Below are 24,658 nucleotides of genomic sequence, written 5' to 3'. Positions count from 1 at the left end.
TGCTAAGACGATTGCACGGATAGCCAGAAATTATTACTGGCCAGGGATGTTTAGAGACATTGCGAAATACGTGAGGAACTGCACATCGTGCCAAAAGTACAAAGTTTCACAACAGAAAACCCCTGGTAAGATGCAACCACACCGAATGGCGGATGCGCCGTTCAAAGAAGTATCCACGGACATAGTTGGACCATTGCCACGGTCAAAAAAGGGAAACTCCTACATCGTGGTAATGCAAGACCGGTTCACAAAGTGGGTAGAGTGTCGTCCGTTGCGGAAAGCCACCGCCAAAACTGTTTATTCGGCCCTCTACGAACAAGTCATACTGAAATACGGTTGCCCAAAAATAGTAATATCCGACAATGGAGTACAATTTGACAGCAGACTATTCAAGAACAGTCTCCGAGAGCTGAACATCGCTCACCGTTTCACACCACCGTATACTCCTCAGTGCAACCCTGTAGAAAGAGCTAACCGTACCCTAAAGACAATGATAGCACAGTTTTGTGAAGCCGATCAACGAACCTGGGATGAAAAGATAGGAGAGTTAACGTTTGCCATCAACACCGCTAAACAGGAGTCTACTGGATTTACACCGGCATTTTTAAATTATGGAAGGGAACTAGAAGTCCCGAGGGCGATTTATTCGACAAACCCCCACAATAATGAAATGAACGGAGAATCCAACCGTACAGAAGAAGAAAATAGAGACATGACTTACCGTACTCAACAGATCAAACATCTCCAGGAGGCTTATGAGTTCGTCCGTACTAAACTATACCGTGCTTTCCAGCAACAGGCTCACCACTACAATCTTCGACGAAGAGAAATCCGATACCATGTGGGAGATAAAGTTCTACGCCGGGACCGTCCTTTATCCTCTGCCGTTGACAGTTTCGCCGCCAGGTTGGCTCCGAAGTTTTCCGGTCCGTTCGCCGTTGTTAAAGTCGTTTCACCTGTTGTCTATGACCTGAAAGATACAGAGGGTAGAAAAATCACTAACATACACATTAAAGATTTAAAACCATTTCATGCATAATAATATTATTGACATGATCCGTTAACCGTTCTATAAAGATAACCTCTGAAAGGAGGAAATCCGTTATTTTTTTATCCGTTACCGAATATATATTATTTTTCCGTTACCGAATATACATATGTATATAATTTTTCCGTTACCGATTATATTATTATTTTCCGTTTACCTGTTGATCTGAATAACTGTAGTTGCTCGGCCAACCAGAACCAGTGTTCCGTAAGACAAAAGGTGTCTAGTTAACATGTTTCAGATGGAACATTTACACCTGGGGGAGATCTTGGGAGAAGGCAGCTTTGGGCGTGTCTATAGAGGCCAACGACACGGCCAAGCAGTGGCGGTGAAAAGGACTATGTTGACTCACCACGCCATCCAGGAAGTCGACATACTCAGGTCCCTAGAACATACAAATATAATACCCCTGCAAGAGGCCATCATTGAGGGAGACTACCTTTTTATGGTGATTTCTCTGTATGACGAGGACCTAAATGCCTTCCTGCGTCGAGAGGGGCCGAGGAACCAGCCATCTCGGTTCTACCGCGTGATGTGGCAGTTAGCAGCAGCCGTGACGGAGTGTCATCGTCGGCAAATAGTACACCGAGACATCAAGCAAGCCAATATCTTACGCCGCCGGTGCCGATTCCTGCTGGCAGATTTTGGGTTGGCCGAAACGCTTACCACCACCCAACCCCTGCTCACCGAGCCAGCAGGAACCATGGTATACTGGGCACCGGAACAGCGCAGGCTAGAGCCGTATGACACGTCCGTCGACCTGTGGGCGTTGGGGTTAGTGGCCGTAGAGGTGGCGACCGGCCTACCGTGCCGTCAGGGTGAGGAGGAACAGCCTTGGGCCTCATCCCTGGACGACAAATACCGTGCGGAGATGGAGCGGTTGAGATTCCCCGTCCGATGGTATATCGAAGGTTTGCTCCAGGATAACCCGTCCCACCGGAGACCTGCTGCACAGTGGGAGTGGCCTGGAACCGATACCGTCCTGTTAGTTGAAACCGTAGCTCAGCCACCCCCACTGATACCGGTGTCCACACTGAGACTAGCACCGCTTCCACCAATTGCTCCGTTAACGCCACCACCCCAACTGTCTCCCGTCCCACAGGAACCGCCAGCACCAGGGAAGACACTGATTTTGCCGTCAAGAATAGCATCCAAAATCCAGGCTCAACCGAACCCCCGTCTGTGGTCACCCAGTCTTCGGACTGAGGTCATCGCCCTGATACCAACCACCGTCAAGGGCAAACGCCGGCTCCGGCTGAAGCTCAGGTTTCCCTCCGGCACTGCCCACCGTCTCTGGGTGCCAGTGGATTGAAACCGTAAGAATTATCTTCCTGAAAAAAAAAAGAGAAATTTGCGCCAGTCAAACCGTGTGTTCACCGTATAGAAATGAAAATACCAGGTAATAATGATCTTACCTCTTTTCAGAATACCGTCTGACGGCAGCAACATGAGCGACTCAGACTTTCTGGAACGACTGGACGAGGAGCTGGGTCTTGTCGAGCCACTAAAAGACCAGGAACCGGAATCTCCTCCCCGTCCTGTGCCGTTGCCGTTGGGGACACTCAAAGCATTTGGTCGCCCCAAACCAAACACCTCTTCCGCTGTCACCGACCGTTCCACATCATCACCCAGGAAGCAGGAACTACAACAGGCGGCTGTTCCGACTCAGAGACAGAATGCAATGGAGATAGACATTCCAACTGAAAAGAGAAATAAGCAAGATAAACGTTATTTCATAAACAAGGGGAAGATTGCCAAACAACCGGATAATCGTCAACATGACAGCCATCGACATAACAACCGTCCAGATAACCGTCAAATAACAACCAAGATTCCAGCCAGAGTACGTACAGTTGGCACAATGGGGCCCAATGTCTACTTAGAACTTCGCCCTAATATGTGTTGGAGATGTGGCCAAGGGGAGCACAGTCGAGCACACTGCACCGGTACCCCGATTCTCTTCTGCAGCAGTTGCGGCCTGCTAGGTACATTAACCAGAAATTGTACTTGTCAGTCTCATCACCGTCAACGCGAGGCTGCCGTCCAATGTGATATCCCCAGCGCATCCACCCAATCCGAACCGCCCCGGAAGAAATCGAACAAGTTCCGTATGCCAACCAGTAGGGAGTTAGCCCTCCGTGCCTGTCCAAGATGTCGAGAACTCCGTGAGGCCAAGGACAATAGCAAGGAGAAATCACGTACAACTGAAGCCCGTCACTAACTTAGTTATAACCGATTACACCGTAACAATTCCGTTCAAATTCCGTACAGGCACCACCGTTGACCGAAATACCGTATCTACAGATTTTCATCCGTTCAACATGCAATTATAAATCAAACCTGTTAAAACTGTCCGAAAAATCTGTTACTTATGTAAGGAATACCAATAAAGGATACTGTTTCACCTTGCAACTGAGTATATCCGTCTATTAATCCAATAGATCTAACCAATTTCTGTCCTGAACCGAATCGAAATTACTGTACCGTCAATTTAACACTGTTTACCTGAAGAAAACACCGTCTACCTGAAAACAGAGTACAGAGAAAACCGTTCCAAGAAGAAAAGTTGACCACGAGGAACGATGAAGATTGGAGAGTTTATTGTTAGAAATTACCCACCTGCAAGTCTCCTGCCGGCTCCGAGAGTCCCAACATCCGTATGGCCAGGTCGAAGGGGGTGAACCGGTCCATTGAGCCCCCACGTCGAGCTGTTGGAGGCTTTCCACCTGTTGCAGCTCCCACGATTCCTGGGTAACCTACAAAACCACGATGGAATTCAAACACCCGCCAAACACAGTTAAATTAGGTACTCACCGGAGGGATGAAGCATGGCACGTTTCCGACCATCGATAAAGATGAATTTCCACATAGAGAGGGAGGATTTTCCACTGTTATACACCATTTATCCACGGAACGCTGAACAAAGTTCGTTGACAAGATGGCGGAGACCTGCGCCGAAATGACTGACGCTGACGTTTCTGCGTGCGCATTGGAACTACCCTTTTCCAACCATAGAGAGGAATAAGTACTTGATTGAATTGTAAACTGGTCACGAGTATATCAGTGGCGCGCGCGAAAGTAAGGTCATTATTTCTAGGGGTAGATAGAGTCGTGAAATTAAGCTCACTATTTCATCGTAAGTTAATTTCTTCCGAGGTGGAGGTGGTGTAATGAACCCCAGTTTTCTGAGGAAAATTGGAGTTCATCTTAGTGCATTTTTTCGTTTTAAATTTCCGTCTTTGAAAATATTTTAATTCTCGAATATTCCGTACGTTCATTCCGACGTGCAGAGTAAATGTAAAAAACCGCTTATCTGTATTTCACGTTGTTTTTCTTACATGCCGCTGAAGATTTCAACGTTTTTCATCTGTTGATATGCGATAAACCGGAGCTGACGACGTTTTTCAGTCTTGTCGCATTCTGGAATTTTCAGATTTTTACCGTGGGAGGGGATATGCCTATAAAAGTAAATTTTCCCCCGCGACGGTCACTTTTCGACTTTTCGACTGTTACTTCAGTTCGTCGGCTGACTTTTGAATTTTACTTCAGTGCTTTCCTTTCGCTTGAGTATTATTTCGCTTTCTAACGTGGTTTCTAACTTCTAGTATAAATTCAGTTGATTTTCCGTAGTACTTTCGCCGTTGAGAATAATCATTTTGTGTTATTTACATCAGTGCTTAGAGTTGGTTTTTTTAGTTTTTCTTTTTTTTAAATCCTTTGAGTTTCGAGTGCTTGAAACAAAGGAGGTAGGTCCCCGTCTGTACCGTTCAGTTTCTTTGTTAGACCTACGCCGTTACTTCTTTAACTTTGACACTGCTGTACTGTATCGTTTCCTGTTGTATTTTATCGTTCTTTACCCTGTTTCGCGAGTCTGACTTTTCCCTTCGCTATCAGTCATGGCGTGTTAACCCTTGGGGTACTGAAGGTAAAGTTCCGTCAACCCCCCTGTCCGCGTCATAAGTGTTAAATCCGAAATCTCTTCTTTTCTGTCAGTCATGGCGTGTTAACCCTTGGGGCAGAGAATAAGAGATACCGCAAGTAGTCAGTGAAATCCCGTAGTTGCGCTAAAAATAGACATTTTCTCCGCTGTCAGTCATGGCGTGTTAACCCTTGGGGCAGCGAATAAAAGTCTCGAACAGATCCGCCCTTATTGTGTTTCATTCCCGGAGAAATACAACTACACACCGATACCGTATAGCAAGTCCTTAGCATTCGTCAGTTCTGGTTGGCGCATTTTTATTGAACCGTTAATTTTTCACTACACCCGGTATAAATTTCATAAAGTGCTCGTGACCGGATAAGATTTACCGAATGTATTTTCACTGATAGAATCACTCATATTTTATATCACACATATCTCCCTTTGACATGTGATTAGTTTCCGAAGTTGTGAATAAACATTTACATAGTTCGATTTTGACTTCTTCGTTGTCGCTACTACCCTAGACAACACCGAGCTCTGTCTCTGGCTAGCAGCTACCCTGGTAGGTTTGCTATTCTTCCTATTGAAAAGAATAGCTGGCGCTCGAGATTAAGGCTTCTCCGAGAAACGCCCGTTACAACACCTAAGTTACAATGCAAGCGCTATCATAATAAAATACAAAACAATATGGTATTGTCAAATCCATCGATATGCATATGCAAAATCGAACTGAAAGTGGAAATCGTCCTAAAAATAGAAACATTCGGTACTGTTTGTGTGAATTGTTACTTTCAAGTAACTGAAAAAATAATACCGAAAGTTGCATTTTTGGGATGGCTACAGCAAAAAGATTCTTACGTAACAAGTTCCGAAAGTGATATTTTGTGGAACACGCCACGCAAAATCCTGCGAGTCCCATAAAATCACTATCGGATCTTGTTACCTGATTTCCACTTTCTTGAATTGAAGAGTTAAGAAATACACACCTAAGTTACAATGCAAGCGCTATTATAATAAAATACAAAACAATATGGTATTGTCAAAAATATCGACATGCATATGCAAAATCGAACTGAAAGTGGAAATCGTCCACAAAATAGAAACATTCGGTACTGTTTGTGTGAATTGTTACTTTCAAGTTAATGAATCAATAATACCTAGAGTTTCATTTTTGGAATGGCTACAGTAAAAAGATATTTACGTTACAAGTTCCGAAAATGATATTTTGTGAGACACGCCGCGCAAAATCCTGAGAGTCCCATAAAATCACTTTCAGATCTTGCTACCTGATTTCCACTTTCTTGAATTGAAGAGTGAAGAAATACACACCTAAGTTACAATGCAAGCGCTATCACAATAAAATACACAAAACAATATGGTATTGTCAAATCCATCGATATGCATATGCAAAATAGAACTGAAAGTGGAAATCGTCCCAAAAATAGAAACATTCGGTACTGTTTGTGTGAATTGTTACTTTCAAGTTAATGAATCAATAATACCGAAGGTTTCATTTTTGGGATGGCTACAATGAAAAGATTTTTATGTAACAAGTTCCGAAAGTGATATTTTGTGGGACAAGCCGCGCAAAATCCTGCGAGTCCCATAAAATCACTATCGGATCTTGTTACCTGATTTCCACTTTCTTGAATTGAAGAGTGAAGAAATACACACTTAAGTAACAATGCAAGCGCTATCATAATAAAATACAAAACAATATGGTATTGTCAAATCCATCGATATGCATATGCAAAATCGAACTGAATGTGGAAATCGTCCCAAAAATAGAAATATTCGGTACTGTTTGTGTGAATTGTTACTTTCAAGTTAGTGAAAAAATAATACCGAAAGTTGCATTTTTGGGATGGCTACAGCAAAAAGATTTTTACCTAACAATTTCCGAAAGTTATATTTTGTGGGACACGCCGCGCAAAATCCTGACAGTCCCATAAAATCACTATCGGATCTTGTTACCTGATTTCCACTTTCTTGAATTGAAGAGTGAAGAAATACACACCTAAGTTACAATGCAAGCGCTATCATAATAAAATACAAAACAATATGGTATTGTCAAATCTATCGATATGCATATGCAAAATAGAACTGAAAGTGGAAATCGTCCCAAAAATAGAAACATTCGGTACTGTTTGTGTGAATTGTTACTTTCAAGTTAATGAATCAATAATACCGAAAGTTTCATTTTTGGGATGGCTACAATAAAAAGATTTTTACGTAACAAGTTCCGAAAGTGATATTTTGTGGGACAAGCCGCGCAAAATCCTGCGAGTCCCATAAAATCACTATCGGATCTTGTTACCTGATTTCCACTTTCTTGAATTGAAGAGTGAAGAAATACACACTCAAGTAACAATGCAAGCGCTATCATAATAAAATACAAAACAATATGGTATTGTCAAATCCATCGATATGCATATGCAAAATCGAACTGACAGTGGAAATCGTCCCGAAAATAGAAACATTCGGTACTGTTTGTGTGAATTGTTACTTTCAAGTAACTGAAAAAATAATACCGAAAGTTGCATTTTTGGGATGGCAACAGCAAAAAGATTCTTACGTAACAAGTTCCGAAAGTGATATTTTGTGGGACACGCCACGCAAAATCCTGCGAGTCCCATAAAATCACTATCGGATATTGTTACCTGATTTCCACTTTCTTGAATTGAAGAGTGAAGGAATACACACCTAAGTTACAATGCAAGCGCCTCGGCAAGCGCTATCATAATAAAATACAAAACAATATGGTATTGTCAAATCCATCGACATGCATATGCAAAATCGAACTGAAAGTGGAAATCGTCCCGAAAATAAGAACATTCGGTACTGTTTGTATGAATTGTTACTTTCAAGTTAATGAATCAATAATACCGAAAGTTCCATTTTTGGGATGGCTACAGTAAAAAGATATTTACGTAACAAGTTCCGAAAATGATATTTTGTGAGACACGCCGCGCAAAATCCTGCGAGTCCCATAAAATCACTATCGGATCTTGTTACCTGATTTCCACTTTTTTGAATTGAAGAGTGAAGAAATACACACCTAAGTTACAATGCAAGCGCTATCATAATAAAATACAAAGCAATATGGCATTGTCAAATCCATCGATATGCATATGCAAAATCGAACTGAAAGTGGAAATCGTCCCAAAAATAGAAACATTCGGTACTGTTTGTGTGAATTGTTACTTTCAAGTTACTGAAAAAATAATATCGAAAGTTGCATTTTTGGGATGGCTACAGCAAAAAGATTTTTACCTAACAATTTCCGAAAGTAATATTTTGTGGGACACGCCGCGCAAAATCCTGCGAGTCCCATAAAATCACTATCGGATCTTGTTACCTGATTTCCACTTTTTTGAATTGAAGAGTGAAGAAATACACACCTAAGTTACAATGCAAGCGCTATCATAATAAAATACAAAACAATATGGTATTGTCAAATCTATCGATATGCATATGCAAAATAGAACTGAAAGTGGAAATCGTCCCAAAAATAGAAACATTCGGTACTGTTTGTGTGAATTGTAACTTTCAAGTTAATGAATCAATAATACCGAAAGTTTCATTTTTGGGATGGCTACAGCAAAAAGATATTTACGTAACAAGTTCCGAAAGTGATATTTTGTGGGACACGCCGCGCAAAATCCTGCGAGTCCCATAAAATCACTATCGGATCTTGCTACCTGATTTCCACTTTCTCGAATTGAAGAGTGAAGAAATACACACCTAAGTTACAATGCAAGCGCCTCGGCAAGCGCTATCATAATAAAATACAAAACAATATGGTATTGTCAAATCCATCGACATGCATATGCAAAATCGAACTGAAAGTGGAAATCGTCCCGAAAATAAGAACATTCGGTACTGTTTGTATGAATTGTTACTTTCAAGTTAATGAATCAATAATACCGAAAGTTCCATTTTTGGGATGGCTACAGTAAAAAGATATTTACGTAACAAGTTCCGAAAATGATATTTTGTGAGACACGCCGCGCAAAATCCTGCGAGTCCCATAAAATCACTATCGGATCTTGTTACCTGATTTCCACTTTTTTGAATTGAAGAGTGAAGAAATACACACCTAAGTTACAATGCAAGCGCTATCATAATAAAATACAAAGCAATATGGCATTGTCAAATCCATCGATATGCATATGCAAAATCGAACTGAAAGTGGAAATCACCCCGAAAATAGGAACATTCGGTACTGTTTGTGTGAATTGTTACTTTCAAGTTACTGAAAAAATAATAGCGAAAGTTTCATTTTTGGGATGGCAAAAAGATTCTTACGTAACAAGTTCCGAAAGTGATATTTTGTGGGACACGCCGCGCAAAATCCTGCGAGTCCCATAAAATCACTATCGGATCTTGTTACCTGATTTCCACTTTCTTGAATTGAAGAGTGAAGAAATACACACCTAAGTTACAATGCAAGCGCTATCATAATAAAATACAAAATAATATGGTATTGTCAAATCCATCGATATGCATATGCAAAATCGAACTGAAAGTGGAAATCGTCCCAAAAATAGAAATATTCGGTACTGTTTGTGTGAATTGTTACTTTCAAGTTACTGAAAAAATAATACCGAAAGTTGCATTTTTGGGATGGCTACAGCAAAAAGATTTTTACGTAACAAGTTCCGAAAGTGATATTTCGTGGGACACGCCGCGCAAAATCCTGCGAGTCCCATAAAATCACTATCGGATCTTGTTACCTGATTTCCACTTTCTTGAATTGAAGAGTTAAGAAATACACACCTAAGTTATAATGCAAGCGCTATCATAATAAAATACAAAACATTATGGTATTGTCAAATCCATCGATATGCATATGCAAAATCGAACTGAAAGTGGAAATCGTCCACAAAATAGAAACATTCGGTACTGTTTGTGTGAATTGTTACTTTCAAAATAATGAATCAATAATACCGAAAGTTTCATTTTTGGGATGGCTACAGTGAAAAGATATTTACGTAACAAGTTCCGAAAATGATATTTTGTGGGACACGCCGCGCAAAATCCTGCGAGTCCCATAAAATCACTATCAGATCTTGCTACCTGATTTCCACTTTCTTGAATTGAAGAGTGAAGAAATACACACCTAAGTTACAATGCAAGCGGTATCATAATAAAATACAAAACAATATGGTATTGTTAAATCCATCGATATGCATATGCAAAATCGAACTGACAGTGGAAATCGTCCCGAAAATAGGAACATTTGGTACTGTTTGTGTGAATCGTTACTTTCCAGTCAATGAATCAATAATACCGAAAGTTTCATTTTTGGGATGGCTACAGTAAAAAGATATTTACGTAACAAGTTCCGAAAGTGATATTTCGTGGGACACGCCGCGCAAAATCCTGCGAGTCCCATAAAATCACTATCGGATTTTGTTACCTGATTTCCACTTTCTTGAATTGAAGAGTTAAGAAATACACACCTAAGTTACAATGCAAGCGCTATCATAATAAAATACAAAACAATATGGTATTGTCAAATCCATCGATATGCATATGCAAAATCGAACTGAAAGTGGAAATCGTCCCAAAAATAGAAACATTCGGTACTGTTTGTGTGAATTGTTACTTTCAAGTTACTGAAAAAATAATACCGAAAGTTGCATTTTTGGGATGGCTACAGTGAAAAGCTATTTACGTAACAAGTTCCGAAAATGATATTTTGTGGGACACGCCGCGCAAAATCCTGCGAGTCCCATAAAATCACTATCAGATCTTGCTACCTGATTTCCACTTTCTTGAATTGAAGAGTGAAGAAATACACACCTAAGTTACAATGCAAGCGGTATCATAATAAAATACAAAACAATATGGTATTGTTAAATCCATCGATATGCATATGCAAAATCGAACTGAAAGTGGAAATCGTCCCAAAAATAGAAACATTCGGTACTGTTTGTGTGAATTGTTACTTTCAAGTTACTGAAAAAATAATACCGAAAGTTGCATTTTTGGGATGGCTACAGCAAAAAGATTTTTACGTAACAAGTTCCGAAAGTGATATTTCGTGGGACACGCCGCGCAAAATCCTGCGAGTCCCATAAAATGACTATCGGATCTTGTTACCTGATTTCCACTTTCTTGAATTGAAGAGTTAAGAAATACACACCTAAGTTACAATGCAAGCGCTTTTATAATAAAATACAAAACAATATGGTATTGTCAAATCCATCGACATGCATATGCAAAATCGAACTGAAAGTGGAAATCGTCCACAAAATAGAAACATTCGGTACTGTTTGTGTGAATTGTTACTTTCAAGTTAATATATCAATAATACCAAAAGTTTCATTTTTGGGATGGCTACAGTAAAAAGATATTTACGTAACAAGTTCCGAAAATGATATTTTGTGGGACACGCAGCGCAAAATCCTGACAGTCCCATAAAATGACTATCGGATTTTGTTACCTGATTTCCACTTTCTTGAATTGAAGAGTGAAGAAATACACACCTAAGTTACAATGCAAGCGCTATCATAATAAAATACAAAACAATATGGTATTGTCAAATCCATCGATATGCATATGCAAAATCGAACTGACAGTGGAAATCGTCCCGAAAATAGAAACATTCGGTACTGTTTGTGTGAATTGTTACTTTCAAGTAACTGAAAAAATAATACCGAAAGTTGCATTTTTGGGATGGCTACAGCAAAAAGATTCTTACGTAACAAGTTCCGAAAGTGATATTTGGTGGGACACGCCACGCAAAATCCTGCGAGTCTCATAAAATCACTATCGGATATTGTTACCTGATTTCCACTTTCTTGAATTGAAGAGTGAAGAAATACACACCTAAGTTACAATGCAAGCGCTATCATAATAAAATACAAAACAATATGGTATTGTCAAATCCATTGATATGCATATGCAAAATCGAACTGAATGTGGAAATCGTCCCAAAAATAGAAACATTCGGTACTGTTTGTGTGAATTGTTACTTTCAAGTTACTGAAAAAATAATACCGAAAGTTGCATTTTTGGGATGGCTACAGCAAAAAGATTTTTACCTAACAATTTCCGAAAGTTATATTTTGTGGGACACGCCGCGCAAAATCCTGACAGTCCCATAAAATCACTATCGGATCTTGTTACCTGATTTCCACTTTCTTGAATTGAAGAGTGAAGAAATACACACCTAAGTTACAATGCAAGCGCTATCATAATAAAATACAAAACAATATGGTATTGTCAAATCTATCGATATGCATATGCAAAATAGAACTGAAAGTGGAAATCGTCCCAAAAATAGAAACATTCGGTAATGTTTGTGTGAATTGTTACTTTCAAGTTAATGAATCAATAATACCGAAAGTTTCATTTTTGGGATGGCTACAATAAAAAGATTTTTACGTAACAAGTTCCGAAAGTGATATTTTGTGGGACAAGCCGCGCAAAATCCTGCGTGTCCATAAAATCACTATCGGATCTTGTTACCTGATTTCCACTTTCTTGAATTGAAGAGTGAAGAAATACACACTTAAGTAACAATGCAAGCGCTATCATAATAAAATACAAAACAATATGGTATTGTCAAATCCATCGATATGCATATGCAAAATCGAACTGACAGTGGAAATCGTCCCGAAAATAGAAACATTCGTTACTGTTTGTGTGAATTGTTACTTTCAAGTAACTGAAAAAATAAAACCGAAAGTTGCATTTTTGGGATGGCTGCAGCAAAAAGATTCTTACGTAACAAGTTCCGAAAGTGATATTTGGTGGGACACGCCACGCAAAATCCTGCGAGTCTCATAAAATCACTATCGGATATTGTTACCTGATTTCCACTTTCTTGAATTGAAGAGTGAAGAAATACACACCTAAGTTACAATGCAAGCGCTTTTACAATAAAATACAAAACAATATGGTATTGTCAAATCCATCGATATGCATATGCAAAATCGAACTGAATGTGGAAATCGTCCCAAAAATAGAAACATTCGGTACTGTTTGTGTGAATTGTTACTTTCAAGTTACTGAAAAAATAATAACGAAAGTTGCATTTTTGGGATGGCTACAGCAAAAAGATTTTTACCTAACAATTTCCGAAAGTTATATTTTGTGGGACACGCCGCGCAAAATCCTGACAGTCCCATAAAATCACTATCGGATCTTGTTACCTGATTTCCACTTTCTTGAATTGAAGAGTGAAGAAATACACACCTAAGTTACAATGCAAGCGCTATCATAATAAAATACAAAACAATATGGTATTGTCAAATCCATCGATATGCATATGCAAAATCGAACTGAAAGTGGAAATCGTCCCAAAAATAGAAACATTCGGTACTGTTTGTGTGAATTGTTACTTTCAAGTTACTGAAAAAATAATAGCGAAAGTTGCATTTTTGGGATGGCTACAGCAAAAAGATTTTTACCTAACAATTTCCGAAAGTAATATTTTGTGGGACACGCCGCGCAAAATCCTGCGAGTCCCATAAAATCACTATCGGATCTTGTTACCTGATTTCCACTTTTTTGAATTGAAGAGTGAAGAAATACACACCTAAGTTACAATGCAAGCGCTATCATAATAAAATACAAAACAATATGGTATTGTCAAATCCATCGATATGCATATGCAAAATCGAACTGACAGTGGAAATCGTCCCGAAAATAGGAACATTTGGTACTGTTTGTGTGAATCGTTACTTTCCAGTTAATGAATCAATAATACCGAAAGTTTCATTTTTGGGATGGCTACAGTAAAAAGATATTTACGTAACAAGTTCCGAAAGTGATATTTCGTGGGACACGCCGCGCAAAATCCTGCGAGTCCCATAAAATCACTATCGGATTTTGTTACCTGATTTCCACTTTCTTGAATTGAAGAGTTAAGAAATACACACCTAAGTTACAATGCAAGCGCTATCATAATAAAATACAAAACAATATGGTATTGTCAAATCCATCGATATGCATATGCAAAATCGAACTGAAAGTGGAAATCGTCCCAAAAATAGAAACATTCGGTACTGTTTGTGTGAATTGTTACTTTCAAGTTACTGAAAAAATAATACCGAAAGTTTCATTTTTGGGATGGCTACAGCAAAAAGATTCTTACGTAACAAGTTCCGAAAGTGATATTTGGTGGGACACGCCACGCAAAATCCTGCGAGTCTCATAAAATCACTATCGGATATTGTTACCTGATTTCCACTTTCTTGAATTGAAGAGTGAAGAAATACACACCTAAGTTACAATGCAAGCGCTTTTACAATAAAATACAAAACAATATGGTATTGTCAAATCCATCGATATGCATATGCAAAATCGAACTGAATGTGGAAATCGTCCCAAAAATAGAAACATTCGGTACTGTTTGTGTGAATTGTTACTTTCAAGTTACTGAAAAAATAATAACGAAAGTTGCATTTTTGGGATGGCTACAGCAAAAAGATTTTTACCTAACAATTTCCGAAAGTTATATTTTGTGGGACACGCCGCGCAAAATCCTGACAGTCCCATAAAATCACTATCGGATCTTGTTACCTGATTTCCACTTTCTTGAATTGAAGAGTGAAGAAATACACACCTAAGTTACAATGCAAGCGCTATCATAATAAAATACAAAACAATATGGTATTGTCAAATCTATCGATATGCATATGCAAAATAGAACTGAAAGTGGAAATCGTCCCAAAAATAGAAACATTCGGTAATGTTTGTGTGAATTGTTACTTTCAAGTTAATGAATCAATAATACCGAAAGTTTCATTTTTGGGATGGCTACAATAAAAAGATTTTTACGTAACAAGTTCCGAAAGTTATATTTTGTGGGACACGCCGCGCAAAATCCTGACAGTCCCATAAAATCACTATCGGATCTTGTTACCTGATTTCCACTTTCTTGAATTGAAGAGTGAAGAAATACACACTTAAGTAACAATGCAAGCGCTATCATAATAAAATACAAAACAATATGGTATTGTCAAATCCATCGATATGCATATGCAAAATCGAACTGACAGTGGAAATCGTCCCGAAAATAGAAACATTCGTTACTGTTTGTGTGAATTGTTACTTTCAAGTAACTGAAAAAATAAAACCGAAAGTTGCATTTTTGGGATGGCTGCAGCAAAAAGATTCTTACGTAACAAGTTCCGAAAGTGATATTATGTGGGACACGCCACGCAAAATCCTGTGAGTCCCATAAAATCACTATCGGATATTGTTACCTGATTTCCACTTTCTTGAATTGAAGAGTGAAGAAATACACACCTAAGTTACAATGCAAGCGCTATCATAATAAAATACAAAACAATATGGTATTGTCAAATCCATCGATATGCATATGCAAAATCGAACTGAAAGTGGAAATCGTCCCAAAAATAGAAACATTCGGTACTGTTTGTGTGAATTGTTACTTTCAAGTTACTGAAAAAATAATAGCGAAAGTTGCATTTTTGGGATGGCTACAGCAAAAAGATTTTTACCTAACAATTTCCGAAAGTAATATTTTGTGGGACACGCGGCGCAAAATCCTGCGAGTCCCATAAAATCACTATCGGATCTTGTTACCTGATTTCCACTTTTTTGAATTGAAGAGTGAAGAAATACACACCTAAGTTACAATGCAAGCGCTATCATAATAAAATACAAAACAATATGGTATTGTCAAATCCATCGATATGCATATGCAAAATCGAACTGAAAGTGGAAATCGTCCCAAAAATAGAAACATTCGGTACTGTTTGTGTGAATTGTTACTTTCAAGTTACTGAAAAAATAATGCCGAAAGTTTCATTTTTGGGATGGCTACAGCAAAAAGATTTTTACGTAACAAGTTCCGAAAGTGATATTTTGTGGTACACGCCGCGACAAATCCTGCGAGTCCTATAAAATCACTATCGGATCTTGTTACCTGATTTCCACTTTCTTGAATTGAAGTGTGAAGAATTACACACCTAAGTTACAATGCAAGCGCTATCACAATAAAATACACAAAACAATATGGTATTGTCAAATCCATCGATATGCATATGCAAAATAGAACTGAAAGTGGAAATCGTCCCAAAAATATAAACATTCGGTACTGTTTGTGTGAATTGTTACTTTCAAGTTAATGAATCAATAATACCGAAAGTTTCATTTTTGGGATGGCTACAATAAAAAGATTTTTACGTAACAAGTTCCGAAAATGATATTTTGTGGGACACGCCGCGCAAAATCCTGCGAGTCCCATAAAATCACTATCAGATCTTGCTACCTGATTTCCACTTTCTTGAATTGAAGAGTGAAGAAATACACACCTAAGTTACAATGCAAGCGGTATCATAATAAAATACAAAACAATATGGTATTGTCAAATCCATCGATATGCATATGCAAAATCGAACTGACAGTGGAAATCGTCCCGAAAATAGAAACATTCGTTACTGTTTGTGTGAATTGTTACTTTCAAGTAACTGAAAAAATAATACCGAAAGTTGCATTTTTGGGATGGCTACAGCAAAAAGATTCTTACGTAACAAGTTCCGAAAGTGATATTTTGTGGGACACGCCACGCAAAATCCTGTGAGTCCCATAAAATCACTATCGGATATTGTTACCTGATTTCCACTTTCTTGAATTGAAGAGTGAAGAAATACACACCTAAGTTACAATGCAAGCGCTATCATAATAAAATACAAAACAATATGGTATTGTCAAATCCATCGATATGCATATGCAAAATCGAACTGAAAGTGGAAATCGTTCCAAAAATAGAAACATTCGGTACTGTTTGTCTGAATTGTTACTTTCAAGTTACTGAAAAAATAATAGCGAAAGTTGCATTTTTGGGATGGCTACAGCAAAAAGATTTTTACCTAACAATTTCCGAAAGTAATATTTTGTGGGACACGCCGCGCAAAATCCTGCGAGTCCCATAAAATCACTATCGGATCTTGTTACCTGATTTCCACTTTTTTGAATTGAAGAGTGAAGAAATACACACCTAAGTTACAATGCAAGCGGTATCATAATAAAATACAAAACAATATGGTATTGTTAAATCCATCGATATGCATATGCAAAATCGAACTGACAGTGGAAATCGTCCCGAAAATAGGAACATTTGGTACTGTTTGTGTGAATCGTTACTTTCCAGTTAATGAATCAATAATACCGAAAGTTTCATTTTTGGGATGGCTACAGTAAAAAGATATTTACGTAACAAGTTCCGAAAATGATATTTCGTGGGACACGCCGCGCAAAATCCTGCGAGTCCCATAAAATCACTATCGGATTTTGTTACCTGATTTCCACTTTCTTGAATTGAAGAGTTAAGAAATACACACCTAAGTTACAATGCAAGCGCTATCATAATAAAATACAAAACAATATGGTATTGTCAAATCCATCGATATGCATATGCAAAATCGAACTGAAAGTGGAAATCGTCCCAAAAATAGAAACATTCGGTACTGTTTGTGTGAATTGTTACTTTCAAGTTACTGAAAAAATAATACCGAAAGTTGCATTTTTGGGATGGCTACAGTGAAAAGATATTTACGTAACAAGTTCCGAAAATGATATTTTGTGGGACACGCCGCGCAAAATCCTGCGAGTCCCATAAAATCACTATCAGATCTTGCTACCTGATTTCCACTTTCTTGAATTGAAGAGTGAAGAAATACACACCTAAGTTACAATGCAAGCGGTATCATAATAAAATACAAAACAATATGGTATTGTTAAATCCATCGATATGCATATGCAAAATCGAACTGACAGTGGAAATCGTCCCGAAAATAGGAACATTTGGTACTGTTTGTGTGAATCGTTACTTTCCAGTTAATGAATCAATAATACCGAAAGTTTCATTTTTGGGATGGCTACAGTAAAAAGATATTTACGTAACAAGTTCCGAAAGTGTTATTTCGTGGGACACGCCGCGCAAAATCCTGCGAGTCCCATAAAATCACTATCGGATTTTGTTACCTGATTTCCACTTTCTTGAATTGAAGAGTTAAGAAATACACACCTAAGTTACAATGCAAGCGCTATCATAATAAAATACAAAACAATATGGTATTGTCAAATCCATCGATATACATATGCAAAATCGAACTGAAAGTGGAAATCGTCCCAAAAATAGAAACATTCGGAACTGTTTGTGTGAATTGTTACTTTCAAGTTACTGAAAAAATAATACCGAAAGTTGCATTTTTGGGATGGCTACAGCAAAAAGATTTTTACGTAACAAGTTCCGAAAGTGATATTTCGTGGGACACGCCGCGCAAAATCCTGCGAGTCCCATAAAATGACTATCGGATCTTGTTACCTGATTTCCACTTTCTTGAATTGAAGAGTTAAGAAATACACACCTAAGTTACAATGCAAGCGCTTTTATAATAAAATACAAAACAATATGGTATTGTCAAATCCATCGACATGCATATGCAAAATCGAACTGAAAGTGGAAATCGTCCACAAAATAGAAACATTCGGTACTGTTTGTGTGAATTGTTACTTTCAAGTTAATATATCAATAATACCGAAAGTTTCATTTTTGGGATGGCTACAGTAAAAAGATATTTACGTAACAAGTTCCGAAAATGATATTTTGTGGGACACGCCGCGCAAAATCCTGACAGTCCCATAAAATGACTATCCTATCTTGTTACCTGATTTCCACTTTCTTGAATTGAAGAGTGAAGAAATACACACCTAAGTTACAATGCAAGCGCTATCATAATAAAATACAAAACAATATGGTATTGTCAAATCTATCGATATGCATATGCAAAATAGAACTGAAAGTGGAAATCGTCCCAAAAATAGAAACATTCGGTAATGTTTGTGTGAATTGTTACTTTCAAGTTAATGAATCAATAATACCGAAAGTTTCATTTTTGGGATGGCTACAATAAAAAGATTTTTACGTAACAAGTTCCGAAAGTGATATTTTGTGGGACAAGCCGCGCAAAATCCTGCGTGTCCATAAAATCACTATCGGATCTTGTTACCTGATTTCCACTTTCTTGAATTGAAGAGTGAAGAAATACACACTTAAGTAACAATGCAAGCGCTATCATAATAAAATACAAAACAATATGGTATTGTCAAATCCATCGATATGCATATGCAAAATCGAACTGACAGTGGAAATCGTCCCGAAAATAGAAACATTCGTTACTGTTTGTGTGAATTGTTACTTTCAAGTAACTGAAAAAATAATACCGAAAGTTGCATTTTTGGGATGGCTACAGCAAAAAGATTCTTACGTAACAAGTTCCGAAAGTGATATTTTGTGGGACACGCCACGCAAAATCCTGTGAGTCCCATAAAATCACTATCGGATATTGTTACCTGATTTCCACTTTCTTGAATTGAAGAGTGAAGAAATACACACCTAAGTTACAATGCAAGCTCTATCATAATAAAATACAAAACAATATGGTATTGTCAAATCCATCGATATGCATATGCAAAATCGAACTGAAAGTGGAAATCGTCCCAAAAATAGAAACATTCGGTACTGTTTGTGTGAATTGTTACTTTCAAGTTACTGAAAAAATAATAGCGAAAGTTGCATTTTTGGGATGGCTACAGCAAAAAGATTTTTACCTAACAATTTCCGAAAGTAATATTTTGTGGGACACGCCGCGCAAAATCCTGCGAGTCCCATAAAATCACTATCGGATCTTGTTACCTGATTTCCACTTTTTTGAATTGAAGAGTGAAGAAATACACACCTAAGTTACAATGCAAGCGCTATCATAATAAAATACAAAACAATATGGTATTGTCAAATCCATCGATATGCATATGCAAAATCGAACTGAAAGTGGAAATCGTCCCAAAAATAGAAACATTCGGTACTGTTTGTGTGAATTGTTACTTTCAAGTTACTGAAAAAATAATGCCGAAAGTTTCATTTTTGGGATGGCTACAGCAAAAAGATTTTTACGTAACAAGTTCCGAAAGTGATATTTTGTGGTACACGCCGCGACAAATCCTGCGAGTCCTATAAAATCACTATCGGATCTTGTTACCTGATTTCCACTTTCTTGAATTGAAGTGTGAAGAATTACACACCTAAGTTACAATGCAAGCGCTATCACAATAAAATACACAAAACAATATGGTATTGTCAAATCCATCGATATGCATATGCAAAATAGAACTGAAAGTGGAAATCGTCCCAAAAATATAAACATTCGGTACTGTTTGTGTGAATTGTTACTTTCAAGTTAATGAATCAATAATACCGAAAGTTTCATTTTTGGGATGGCTACAATAAAAAGATTTTTACGTAACAAGTTCCGAAAGTGATATTTTGTGGGACAAGCCGCGCAAAATCCTGCGAGTCCAATAAAATCACTATCGGATCTTGTTACCTGATTTCCACTTTCTTGAATTGAAGAGTGAAGAAATACACACTTAAGTAACAATGCAAGCGCTATCATAATAAAATACAAAACAATATGGTATTGTCAAATCCATCGATATGCATATGCAAAATCGAACTGAATGTGGAAATCGTCCCAAAAATAGAAACATTCGGTACTGTTTGTGTGAATTGTTACTTTCAAGTTAATGAATCAATAATACCGAAAGTTTCATTTTTGGGATGGCTACAATAAAAAGATTTTTACGTAACAAGTTCCGAAAGTGATATTTTGTGGGACAAGCCGCGCAAAATCCTGCGAGTCCCATAAAATCACTATCGGATCTTGTTACCTGATTTCCACTTTCTTGAATTGAAGAGTGAAGAAATACACACTTAAGTGACAATGCAAGCGCTATCATAATAAAATACAAAACAATATGGTATTGTCAAATCCATCGATATGCATATGCAAAATCGAACTGAATGTGGAAATCGTCCCAAAAATAGAAACATCCGGTACTGTTTGTGTGAATTGTTACTTTCAAGTTACTGAAAAAATAATACCGAAAGTTGCATTTTTGGGATGGCTACAGCAAAAAGATTTTTACCTAACAATTTCCGAAAGTTATATTTTGTGGGACACGCCGCGCAAAATCCTGACAGTCCCATAAAATCACTATCGGATCTTGTTACCTGATTTCCACTTTCTTGAATTGAAGAGTGAAGAAATACACACCTAAGTTACAATGCAAGCGCTATCATAATAAAATACAAAACAATATGGTATTGTCAAATCTATCGATATGCATATGCAAAATAGAACTGAAAGTGGAAATCGTCCCAAAAATAGAAACATTCGGTACTGTTTGTGTGAATTGTTACTTTCAAGTTAATGAATCAATAATACCGAAAGTTTCATTTTTGGGATGGCTACAATAAAAAGATTTTTACGTAACAAGTTCCGAAAGTGATATTTTGTGGGACAAGCCGCGCAAAATCCTGCGAGTCCCATAAAATCACTATCGGATCTTGTTACCTGATTTCCACTTTCTTGAATTGAAGAGTGAAGAAATACACACTTAAGTAACAATGCAAGCGCTATCATAATAAAATACAAAACAATATGGTATTGTCAAATCCATCGATATGCATATGCAAAATCGAACTGAATGTGGAAATCGTCCCAAAAATAGAAACATCCGGTACTGTTTGTGTGAATTGTTACTTTCAAGTTACTGAAAAAATAATGCCGAAAGTTTCATTTTTGGGATGGCTACAGCAAAAAGATTTTTACGTAACAAGTTCCGAAAGTGATATTTTGTGGTACACGCCACGCAAAATCCTGCGAGTCCCATAAAATCACTATCGGATCTTGTTACCTGATTTCCACTTTCTTGAATTGAAGAGTTAAGAAATACACACCTAAGTTACAATGCAAGCGCTATTAAAATAAAATACAAAACAATATGGTATTGTCAAAACCATCGACATGCATATGCAAAATCGAACTGAAAGTGGAAATCGTCCACAAAATAGAAACATTCGGTACTGTTTGTGTGAATTGTTACTTTCAAGTAACTGAAAAAATAATACCGAAAGTTGCATTTTTGGGATGGCTACAGCAAAAAGATTCTTACGTAACAAGTTCCGAAAGTGATATTTTGTGAAACACGCCACGCAAAATCCTGCGAGTCCCATAAAATCACTATCGGATCTTGTTACCTGATTTCCACTTTCTTGAATTGAAGAGTTAAGAAATACACACCTAAGTTACAATGCAAGCGCTATTATAATAAAATACAAAACAATATGGTATTGTCAAAACCATCGACATGCATATGCAAAATCGAACTGAAAGTGGAAATCGTCCACAAAATAGAAACATTCGGTACTGTTTGTGTGAATTGTTACTTTCAAGTTAATGAATCAATAATACCGAAAGTTTCATTTTTGGAATGGCTACAGTAAAAAGATATTTAAGTTACAAGTTCCGAAAGTGATATTTTGTGGGACACGCCACGCAAAATCCTGCGAGTCCCATAAAATCACTATCGGATCTTGCTACCTGATTTCCACTTTCTTGAATTGAAGAGTGAAGAATTACACACCTAAGTTACAATGCAAGCGCTATCACAATAAAATACACAAAACAATATGGTATTGTCAAATCCATCGATATGCATATGCAAAATAGAACTGAAAGTGGAAATCGTCCCAAAAATATAAACATTCGGTACTGTTTGTGTGAATTGTTACTTTCAAGTTAATGAATCAATAATACCGAAAGTTTCATTTTTGGGATGGCTACAATAAAAAGATTTTTACGTAACAAGTTCCGAAAATGATATTTTGTGGGACACGCCGCGAAAAAACCTTAGAGTCCCATAAAATCACTTTCAGATCTTGCTACCTGATTTCCACTTTCTTGAATTGAAGAGTGAAGAAATACACACCTAAGTTACAATGCAAGCGCTATCATAATAAAATACAAAACAATATGGTATTGTCAAATCCATCGATATGCATATGTAAAATCGAACTGAATGTGGAAATCGTCCCAAAAATAGAAACATCCGGTACTGTTTGTGTGAATTGTTACTTTCAAGTTACTGAAAAAATAATGCCGAAAGTTTCATTTTTGGGATGGCTACAGCAAAAAGATTTTTACGTAACAAGTTCCGAAAGTGATATTTTGTGGTACACGCCGCGACAAATCCTGCGAGTCCTATAAAATCACTATCGGATCCTGTTACCTGATTTCCACTTTCTTGAATTGAAGTGTGAAGAATTACACACCTAAGTTACAATGCAAGCGCTATCACAATAAAATACACAAAACAATATGGTATTGTCAAATCCATCGATATGCATATGTAAAATAGAACTGAAAGTGGAAATCGTCCCAAAAATATAAACATTCGGTACTGTTTGTGTGAATTGTTACTTTCAAGTTAATGAATCAATAAAACCGAAAGTTTCATTTTTGGGATGACTACAATAAAAAGATTTTTACGTAACAAGTTCCGAAAATGATATTTTGTGGGACACGCCGCGCAAAATCCTGAGAGTCCCATAAAATCACTTTCAGATCTTGCTACCTGATTTCCACTTTCTTGAATTGAAGAGTGAAGAAATACACACCTAAGTTACAATGCAAGCGGTATCATAACAAAATACAAAACAATATGGTATTGTCAAATCCATCGACATGCATATGCAAAATCGAACTGAAAGTGGAAATCGTCCACAAAATAGAAACATTCGGTACTGTTTGTGTGAATTGTTACTTTCAAGTTACTGAAAAAATAATGCCGAAAGTTTCATTTTTGGGATGGCTACAGCAAAAAGATTTTTACGTAACAAGTTCCGAAAGTGATATTTTGTGGTACACGCCACGCAAAATCCTGCGAGTCCCATAAAATCACTATCGGATATTGTTACCTGATTTCCACTTTCTTGAATTGAAGAGTGAAGAAATACACACCTAAGTTACAATGCAAGCGCTATCATAATAAAATACAAAACAATATGGTATTGTCAAATCCATCGATATGCATATGCAAAATCGAACTGAAAGTGGAAATCGTCCTAAAAATAGAAACATTCGGTACTGTTTGTGTGAATTGTTACTTTCAAGTAACTGAAAAAATAATACCGAAAGTTTCATTTTTGGGATGGCTACAGCAAAAAGATTTTTACGTAACAAGTTCCGAAAGTGATATTTTGTGGTACACGCCACGCAAAATCCTGCGAGTCATATAAAATCACTATCGGATATTGTTACCTGATTTCCACTTTCTTGAATTGAAGAGTGAAGAAATACACACCTAAGTTACAATGCAAGCGCTATCATAATAAAATACAAAACAATATGGTATTGTCAAATCCATCGATATGCATATGCAAAATCGAACTGAAAGTGGAAATCGTCCTAAAAATAGAAACATTCGGTACTGTTTGTGTGAATTGTTACTTTCAAGTAACTGAAAAAATAATACCGAAAGTTGCATTTTTGGGATGGCTACAGCAAAAAGATTCTTACGTAACAAGTTCCGAAAGTGATATTTTGTGAAACACGCCACGCAAAATCCTGCGAGTCCCATAAAATCACTATCGGATCTTGTTACCTGATTTCCACTTTCTTGAATTGAAGAGTTAAGAAATACACACCTAAGTTACAATGCAAGCGCTATTATAATAAAATACAAAACAATATGGTATTGTCAAAACCATAGACATGCATATGCAAAATCAAACTGAAAGTGGAAATCGTCCACAAAATAGAAACATTCGGTACTGTTTGTGTGAATTTTTACTTTCAAGT

The 24,658-nt window shown here is 37.3% G+C and overlaps 1 protein-coding gene and 1 long non-coding RNA gene across 2 annotated transcripts; one reads left to right on the top strand and one right to left on the bottom strand.

The window, feature by feature from the left end:
- Positions 1 to 824: 824 nt before the first annotated feature.
- Positions 825 to 1,501, bottom strand: LOC123307638. The gene is made up of 3 exons (XR_006536991.1): positions 1,488 to 1,501; positions 1,206 to 1,433; positions 825 to 970 (listed from the first exon to the last, which is right to left on the bottom strand). It is a non-coding gene; the product is annotated as an uncharacterized LOC123307638 (long non-coding RNA).
- A 672-nt stretch (positions 1,502 to 2,173) lies between these two features.
- On the top strand, positions 2,174 to 3,385 carry LOC123307637. Its single transcript, XM_044890026.1, has 2 exons — positions 2,174 to 2,364; positions 2,474 to 3,385. Exon 2 carries the CDS (start codon positions 2,496 to 2,498, stop codon positions 3,267 to 3,269), a length of 774 nt encoding a protein of 257 aa, XP_044745961.1. The 5' UTR covers positions 2,174 to 2,364; positions 2,474 to 2,495; the 3' UTR covers positions 3,270 to 3,385.
- Positions 3,386 to 24,658: the final 21,273 nt, after the last annotated feature.

Source organism: Coccinella septempunctata, chromosome 2 (genome assembly GCF_907165205.1).
Source record: "Coccinella septempunctata chromosome 2, icCocSept1.1, whole genome shotgun sequence".
NCBI lineage: Eukaryota > Metazoa > Arthropoda > Insecta > Coleoptera > Coccinellidae > Coccinella > Coccinella septempunctata.
Note: the sequence above shows the minus strand (reverse complement) of the source record. Positions and strands in the feature narration are given on the sequence as shown.